This window comes from Montipora foliosa, chromosome 7 (assembly GCF_036669935.1).
Source record: "Montipora foliosa isolate CH-2021 chromosome 7, ASM3666993v2, whole genome shotgun sequence".
NCBI classification, from domain to species: Eukaryota; Metazoa; Cnidaria; class Anthozoa; order Scleractinia; family Acroporidae; genus Montipora; species Montipora foliosa.
The window spans coordinates 11,703,192-11,712,894 of NC_090875.1; the positions used below are offsets into that span (position 1 = coordinate 11,703,192).

The 9,703-nt window shown below is 37.5% G+C and overlaps 1 protein-coding gene across 1 annotated transcript in view; it reads right to left on the reverse strand.

Moving 5' to 3' along the window:
• The window catches only part of LOC138010711 (uncharacterized), a 25,213-nt gene extending 17,842 nt beyond the window's left edge, over positions 1 to 7,371 (reverse strand). Inside the window, exons 1-3 of the mRNA XM_068857685.1 lie at positions 7,210 to 7,371; positions 6,987 to 7,059; positions 3,328 to 3,379 (exon numbers count right to left, since the gene is read on the reverse strand). Of these exons, the coding sequence (XP_068713786.1) occupies positions 3,328 to 3,379; positions 6,987 to 7,059; positions 7,210 to 7,238 (154 nt within the window). The 5' untranslated portion in view covers positions 7,239 to 7,371. The remainder of the gene's footprint in view (positions 1 to 3,327; positions 3,380 to 6,986; positions 7,060 to 7,209) is intronic.
• Between the last annotated feature and the right edge of the window lie 2,332 nt (positions 7,372 to 9,703).

The window sequence follows — 9,703 nt, forward strand, 5'->3', positions numbered from 1 at the left end:
GGCTTATTAGCCATTGGCAATGCTGATCAACATTATCCTGCACTATCCAACTTTTGAACAAACAAGTCCTGATGTTTGTAAACCCATAAGAAAAGCAGGTCTTAAACTATGAGTGAAGACTATGCATGAAAGTTTGTCTTTCTTTCTTTTGTCAAGCAGGATAAAAAAGAGTATTTAGATGAAGCTAAAAAGGAAGACCGGTAAGTCACCTCCCAGTGGGAACAACACAAAGGTACAACTGTAGAGAAAGCTTTGAATCACAAACATGTAAAAAATCAGAAAAAAAAGTACATGTTGTATACAGTATATTGTGTCATGTAAAGCAAATATTTTATTTTGCTTCATAGCCACAGCTGTTCGATTGGTTTGCCTATAATGCCCAGCCTTCCAAGGGATTTTCTTTAAAATAACTGATCTGAATTCGAATAAACGCACGATCTTTTTCTTTTTTTAAAGAAACCATTAACAGCTAACAGGAAATGACAGAAAAACTGCAACTTTTCATCATAGCATCATTAATGAAATGTGACAACAATGTTATTGAGGAGGCAGAGTGTCCAAGTTGTCAATGCTCCGGACTTTCCGAGTTTCATTAGTCCCTCTCCGACCAATAGCTGTCCCACAGTAAACTCAAATCACACTACTAGCTGGCTTAAAATCAGAGAGAAAGCAACACAAGTTCACTATTCAAAAGGTTTAATTGCTGTTACAGCAGCTGATCACTGAGCCTAGCAGCTGTAATGTTGATTCCCAAGCCTTGTACATATCTGAATGTTTTTTACTGGCAAAATATTTTCCTCCCACAGAGAATGCTCATTACTTAACACCAAAACTACATCCCCTTTATCTCTTTGCCTCTTGAGAATGAGACTTTTAGATTTTACTCTGTCTAATACCAGACAATTTTACTCATTGTCAATTGAGGCCACTTTAGGAGTTAATGGGTTAAAAAAGCCACAATATTACTACACATTGGCTATCAGACACTACACCTAATAACTATTTTTTTTATTAAGGTGATTCCACGACAATGTGCCTATGGAGATATTAGTTTTATACTTCTAGTGCATATTATTGACATTGGGGCTTGTTGTTATTGTAAGGAATTGTCTTCACTTATGTCCAGTAATGAAGGCCCGGGGGGGCCATACCTATGTGAAAAAATATAAAAGTGTAAAGATACACTTTAAATTTATATAATTTTCTTTGCACGCAACCCTAAAGGAGACCTTCGTGGCCATATATGATTGCATTTTGCCCAGAACACCCTTAGTGAAACCAAAATCCAAAATTTATATCCCTAAGGGAGACGATGAGCATCCCTTCCCTTTTTATGTGGGAGTCCCCCCCTCCCCCCGGGAATGGAGGCAATTAGATGCAAACCCAATTCTAATACATGAAGTGTCCTGCTCAGTCTTAAAGCATTCCTGTTTTAATAAAACAATAAGGTAAGTGCTAGCCTGATTAGCGTTATTTATAGGTTAGAGTAAATGCAGCTTTCTTTAATATCTTAACGTGAAAAGAAGAATTTAGGAGCCACTTGTGATCTTGATAGTCTGTATTCCAAGGAAAGAGTTTGGTTTAAGTCAGGCAGATTAGAAAGAGGTCACTTTGTGAATTCTTATTGAATTGACGAGCATCTAATTTTAACTGCACTTCGAGAAATTACTCATGATTGTCTATTTTGGTGTGCTCAATTTTTCCTTCACTGATGTTTCCTAAAGCACGGTCCGTTTGGTTCAAGTAATTGTGGGCATTACTAAACTACGAGACAGCGAAATGAGGCACCAAAAAACCATGTATGACCCCACCATACATTGAATATTAATACTAACCGACAAAGGTTAGATTTGAGATTAAATGTTGTTGAGTTAGGACAATGTGCGAGCCAGCGAACCATGCGACTCATGCGAGCCATGGCTGAGAGTTATGCGAGCCCACATGTGATAAACAGTCATTTGAAAGCTAACCGTTTTAAAATGGGTGCTTAGACTAATAACTGTTTATTGGCACTATTTGAAATGGGTGCATGGCTTGCTGGCTCGCAGATTGTCCAGCCCCAATGTCGTTTTAGGCCTAATTATTGCTTCTAATTCATTGAGATTAAAAATACACTTCAGATTAAGACTGAAATTTGGGGAAAATAACATTTTAGCCCTAATTAGGCCTAACACGATATTTGATCTCAAATCAAACCCTTATTGGTTTAAGTATTCAATCTATGATGGGGCCATACATGGTGTTTTGGTGATTCATTTTGGTGTTTCAGTGTTTTGCTGTTTCGTTGTTCGTTGTATAGTAATGTCTAGTAATAGTAAATATTGCTCTCCTTGACTTACATGTAAAAAATACTGCATGCTACATTCTAAGACATTTCCCAGAAATAAACACTTGTCTCACTTCACTTCCTGGTTAAGAATCCTCTACAGATTGTTACAGATGATGCTTTATTCCATTAAACCCCAGTGCAACATTTGGTTTACTGTTTTATTAAATTTCTTTGCCTTCTGCCAAGTTAATTGGTTTGGTTTATTCCAAATAATTTTAGTCTATCCAAATATCAATCTCTGATCAAAGAATACTAATTCCTCTCAGTGTTACCCAAAGGTGTCAGTAACATTTGAAGGTGACAGCTGGTTTGAGTAGATCTCAAGTAATCAACTGTATCCACAAGGGGCCAAACATTGGGTCTTTTTGCAGGTAAGAGAAAGCACTAGCTGTGTTTTTGGTCACTTGGGAATAGTCTTTATTTGGAGTTGTTTTGTTTTCTGTCTTTTGTTTCTTTTGTTTTATGTAATTTCTGCCCCGGTACTTGCAGAAGCCGCCCAAACGTCCCCTTTCTCTAGGGGTGTCTGTGGGCATGACATGTTAAAAAGGATCGACACTCCTAAAAGCCACATTTCAAAGGCAGAACTGATTAACACCTTTGGACGATTTCTCTCAGGTGAAAATGTAAATTGATACTTGCGCGTTATAAGTAAATAAATAAATAGCTGGAGCTTTCCGTCGGCTGTCGGTACTTATTGAAACTACTGGTTCCACATGGTGAATTTGATTAAAAATTGTCCCTATGATCTTTGTGTGGCAAACAAAATGTGACCAAACACAGTGCACAATCTTGGGACAAAAAAACATGACATGTTGGAAATTAAATTTTAGAACATTTAAAAGTCTTTAATGGGGACAGTTTTTCAGCGAGTGATTATTTAACCCATTGACTCCCAGGGGTTCCCCATTGACGAGTAAAATCGTCTGGCGTTCGACAGAGGCCGGTTTGGACATCAAAGGGTTAATTGGCATCACAAATTACTTTTTTAGTTCACATACCTGATCCAGTTCCAAGATGAAACATGATATTAGAATGGTCTATTCCTGATATCTAAAAATACAAAAAGTGGTCATGCAATTGCAATGGTTAATTTCTCCCATGAAGGGGAAATTCATCATAGATGGGGTTTCTGTTGAGTCTCATCTGGAATAAGACAGTTAAGACAGTTCAGGTGCTAACAGGAATTCAAAAGAATGTCATTTTGTTTGGGTTGAAGGTTTTTTTTTTCTGGAGAGGGCAGGGGGTGAGTGTAAATGAAGTGTAACTCATGGAGATTTACTTTTCCCTATAGGTGTGCAGGTTTGTCATTTTTTATCATGACCTGGTTCAAATGTGATATTGACACTTTCAAGGAGCCATTTAGAAATTAAAGGAATTCAAAGGGAGATCGGGGCATTCTTAATACAATGTAGCTATTTTTCAAGGTGCTTTATCGTTAACTTTATAAATTTTTATGCACTCCACAAAAACATCATATCGAACTTAAGATTTATCAAAATCAGAGTAATTTATGTGCTATTGAATAGATTCTAGACGTATGTGCAAATGAATTAAATTCTAGTAATTTCATGCCATTTTCATAGTTCAGTATAAAATGTACCCCTCCCCTCCCTCCCCTCCCTCCCCCACTTCTGTGGATGAGGTAGAAACTGTTAAATTACAAGTATATTAGTATGGTTTAATTAGGACAATAATATTACATCAACTAATGCTATATGTCCTTTTCTTATCTCACAACAGGGAAATTCAGAACAGTTGAACTTATTTGAAGGGGTATTGGGTGTGCGACTCCTTCAGCCCTCTTGCGGGGTTACCCCTGCTACTTGATGGGAACACTGGCAAACTATCAGAGCATAAAATTATTATAAGTATAGTGATTTGTGCTGGTACATCACTTGACACAATGATATTGTTTTCTTTTAAAAGTGTATTAGGAATTTTGACGCTGCACCTTACTACAGACCACAGCTTCAACAGATCTCCTTGAAATTATAAATTGTAGAAATTCACTTTCATTTGTAACATTACTTTGAAAGGCAACAGTGGTGGTAATGCTTGTCTTTCCTCTGTAGTTAGAGACTAATATTTCAACAGCAGATTCTTTGCAGAGCAAGAAAGCTGTCTATTTTGCTAATATCACCAGTGAAGGAAACATTAAAGAAGGGAAAAAAGAAAAACAATTATGCTGAACACTTCAAAAACTGACATGTGATCATCAGTGGATTCACTTGTGGACAAATACCTAAGTTCCCTTTTCAGAAAATTACTACATTTAGTTGGGGTAACAAATCAGGGAGATCAATGCATGCAAATCTGGTCTAGAAGAGGATAAGGACCAGTGCCTTGACTCTGATAAGATAAGATAAGATAAGATAAGATCATCTATAAGGGCAGGTAATGATATAGAGAGGCAGTGATACATCTAAGCCATCAGCCATATTTGAGAGGTTTCCCCGTCATGTAGAGAAAATCCCGTCATGTAGAGAAAATCGTAAACATCTTACTATCATTGATTCGAAATTTCTTAGCTATCAGTTTAACTCAATATTTTTGCTGAAAGGAAAAATTCAGCAGTTCTTAACACAAGCCACTTTTTTTTTAACGATGACGTTTGCTCTGGACAAATTTTAATGATCAATGACATCAACAGTTACTTTATCATGTTTAAATCTCAATTTGTTAAACATTTGTGCAAATGTTTTCAGATCAAAATTTTTTTTATGATGTTAGATAAAACTCCAACCTCCCCTATCAGCGGGCATATTTCTGCCCATCTGTCCTTCCTCCTTACCAAAAGTGCAAATGTATAGTTCTCATCCTTCAAATTGATCTATGTTCCATCTCACAGTCACTGATTTTAACAACACACTGGATTTCAGGGAAAATGATGTTAAAATTCACCTTTTTTTTATTTTCATGCACATTTTTATTTAACTTAATTTTCTTTGCTTGTCAATAATTACTTTTTTTTCCCAAATTAACAATTTTTTAGCTCTAATTCAGAACAAAATTCCCTAACTTTGCCTGATTCTAAATAATTTTTAGCACAAAGCCATTGCTCTTTTAGCCCTTGTACGTCCACCAGAAAGTAGCAGAGCAAAAAATTTACTTGTCCAGAAAAATCTGAGCCAAGATTAAGGTGCTTTAGAGTTGCTAATTTACTGACTTTCCCTCGCCTTAATTGCAGCTGCTCATTTTGGACTATTTGACGAAAAAAATCTTCAAACAACAGTCACAGCTTGTGCAACATGGATAGTCTCGTTTTCCTCGATCATTAAAGACTGCAAATTAACAAATAGTTAAACTACAGTACTGTATCTTGTGGTTCTTATAACTTTTTACCACTCCAGAAGTATTTTTCATCTTAGCTCATTATAAAAAGTAATAAAATGAATAGATTGGGGCAATAGTTAAAAACTACAGATAATTTTTCTTTTCCCAAACCATCCAAAAAATTGAACGGTAATTTAATCAACTTATTTTGATAGACTTTGAGGATTCTTGAGGAACCCAGCTGAAAATATGTTCTTGTGGCTATCAAGATGTAAACAGCAAAACTGCTTTAATGCTCTCGGTAAAAAATTTCCTATCTTCCGTCTTTTTTGCAGCTCTTGCAAACGAAAAGTTTTAAAAAGTTTGCAAGCAAGGCACAATTCTTGGATAAGAGAGAGTTTTAAGGCTGGTAAACAGTTTTATTGACCAATATTACTTGGATTTCTATTGTGCTATTAAAACTCTACGCGCCGTAAGCTGTCACACAGAATAGCCGCTTTCGGTTTTTGAAACACATGTGGGACACTTCAGTGGAGCACGTGTATTTGAAGTCTCGATTTTGTTTATAAATCGAGACACTTTATGTATTTACGTTTTAAAGTGTCTTAGTTTCTCTTGTACCTTTAATGTGCAGCCTTAATAAACACCGACAACGTCGATTGCAAAAACATCCTTTAACAACAGTATTCAATTTCATGGTAGAGAAATTGTTTTCTTCGGCGAGTTCATTGAAGCGTATTCTAGATTTGAAAAATTACAAAAGCTTAAATGCAGATTTTTATCCCAAAGGAATAAGCGGTAGCTTTCGTATGTTAATATAACTTTTCTTAAGATTAGAAAAAGAATTATTGTACAGTACACAAATTCAAGAGTCACGATTTGAACGATCCTGTTTAATTTCAACTAACATGGCACAAACTTAGCCGCGATTTTGCCTTTAAAGCTCGCCGCCGCGACAAATTAAACTATTGGTAAATATAGATCTCGGACCGCAAAAACCTTATGACATTTAATGGCACTTTGCTGGAAGGAGGTATTCCAAATACGCTATTCATTTCACACATTTACATTCTGGCGTGCTTATCACAATGCAACACAATGGGCTTCAGCACTGTTATTCTAAAAGCGAAGACACGAAACCACAAATTCAATGAACTCTCCTCAAAATACCAAAAAAAGTTATCGGGCAGTTAAGGAAACTAGAATTGAGATTCCTAGTGACTTTCTTCAGCCAAATTTGGTGCAGTTTAACAGAAAAAATAACCACCGAGGCTAATCATGCATACCAAAATAACATGTCACTCGATAACACACAAGACCAGGCAGTGTGCTGAGAAATCGAACAGACGCCGCCTCGTAAATTATTACAAAACATTGTTCTTACCAGCATAAAGCTGTTTCGCCGGCCATTGGTGTTCTCTCTGGAGAGCTTCGAGATGATCGTCTCGAGGTTTTGCCTAAGAATAAACGACAAATTTTCAGAAGAACAGCCACTTTTTACGCTGAACATGTGCGCGCCTCAACACCTATCCATTGTTTTAGCCGCAAAGGTAATCACTTCGTACACACAGCGACTTGTGTTCAACTGCAATCGAATAAAAAAGTACCCCTTTCGTGTCTCCCCGCAGTCTCCCATGGCAGTCCCTGGTCCGATGGTGTTCTGAAGTGTAACAGCGGTGAATTTCAGGACCTAAACACGGGATTATTGTACACGGCGAAAGGTCAACATTTCTTATGTCGCTCCACCATATTTCCTTGCATTCCTGGTCGCTCTGACTGGAACCCTGGTCAGCGGTTGCACCTTGTCACGCGAACTTGACACGCAAACAGCCGACGGAAGTGAGGAGTCTGGGATTCAGTCACGCAAACTTAGGCAGCTCTTTGTTGTCAAAACAAGGACAAAAGGCCATTTCGTCTCCGTAATAACGTTAATTCTGGGATACAGTTCTGAGTTGACAAGAGACTTTGCAGTTCAGCGAGATGTGCATTTTGGTTCTGTTAAAATATTTAAAACGAGTTGCATGATCTTAACTGATGAAGTGTGAGGTCAGTGCACGCAACGCGGAATCAGTGACACGAAATGTCTTCACCGGAACGTAACACCACAACAAGGACAAACGATTTGTGAAAAAAAGGACTTCGGTGCACGAAATTTGTAAGGCTTTATGTCTTAATTCAGAAATACTATTGACTGACTGCGCACTTCGTCGAGATCTAAAGCTGATTGTTTGAGAAATCTTCAACTAACGAGGAAAGCAAAGATGAAAAGTAACATGGTAGCCTACTTTACAAAGTATCGGTCATTATAGAGAAGTTAACTTACTTTATACAGTACATTTAACATACACCTACGGGGAGGCTTGCTTTACCAATAGCATTTTATATTACCTGAATGTTTAAACCTTTTTATTAAGATTTCAACACATTGAAAATAAGACACTTTGAACAGCACAATAAACAACACGAAAAGAAAGTACTGCTCGGTAGCTTTCATTTAAATGGTTCTTAAATATTGTGTGTAAAGAATTCTTCAACGAACTCGAGAGCTCATGTGTTCGCCACTGGATGGAACTTCGGTTCTGTAAAAAGTCTTCTTCTTTAATAATATCGTGATCTGCAGTCTACACCATTACACGAAAAAGAATCAATATAAAATACTTGAAATTGCCACAGTGTGCATTTTGAAGCAAGCCTATTGGCAAGCATAACTTTCTCATTCTGGTTTAAATTGACATATGTACATTACCCGATAAAAAGAGAAAAGGAGAAAAGAAAGAAATAACATATGAAAAGAATACTTCATCAAACCATGAGGCTGTCGATTTCCTAACACAGTGAAAACGGAAATGGAATATAAAATAACCCTTCTGTCGTGGCTTGACACAATAATTGTATTCAGTTCTTAATTAAAACCAGGGGTGTAAAGGCCCCGACAGCTTTTGAATTCCCGAACAATGCCGGAAACGGTGAATGTCCAATTTTTATTTACAGTTGGACACGGATATGTGGGTTGATTTTCTAAGATCACCAAACTGTTGGTACACAAAGGATTTTTCCATTTTTCAGACCCTCTGGCCACCTTTCTGAGAGACGTAACGCCAGTCGCTATTAAAAAACGCTTCTCTACTATCGTCAAGATACAAATTCGAGGAATCAGTTGTGAATACTTTATTTATTTATTTTAACACCTACAGCGGTGAATATCAACAAGCCTCTTGCTGGTAGCTTCTGCGGTTGGAAAGAATGACTTTCAAAAGGTTACCGTGCAATGTCTGTACAGGAAAGGCGGGTGATAATAGTTTCACGGCAACTTTTCATGCAATTACCGGCTCGTGGTGATCTTAGCATGCCTGGTATTTTTTCTCCGTTCGTCTGGCTAAATTTTGCAAAATGTTTGGTCGTCACGCAAAGCGTACTAAAAAGGAGGTAGGAATAGAAATATCATTGTATCATGCAAACATTTATCGCTTTGACATTTTTTTACTTTTCAGCAACTTTCAATGATTTCACCTCATTTCTTGCCTCTGAGCTGCAGTTGTCAAGAACGATTTCGAAAGAGAGAAATAAGCTAGAATTCAATGGTTTTTATGTTCATATTTTTGTGACCACAGACGTTAGGATAATTGTGTGATTACAGGTAATTTCCGTGACCTTTTATCAAATTTTATCCATTGAAGCCGTAACCTTCCATTGGCCTAAAACATACTCGACAATTGACTCGATGTGTGTTTTGTTGTTGCTTTGTAATTTTAAGGTGGATGGGCAGACATGAGGGGTCATGTTGCAGGGACATGGTGCAGCGACATGCATGGTGCAGTGTGTAGTACACACTGAGGCGACATGCATTAGGGTCGTGTAGCAATTGCACACACAACAAAATGTTGCGGGTACATGTTTCAGAATTAGCGTCGCGCAATGCAGCGACATGTCCCAAAGACGTGGAGGGGGGGGGGGGGAATCGATATCTCCCTGTGTGGGGAGGTGCGGCACGGCTCCTCATAGCTCATACCCCGACCCTGTTTAAGACAAATATCGCTGATTTTCCTACTCTGTTTAAGACAGAATTTCGATTTTTGATACCCTGTTTAAGACATTTAACCC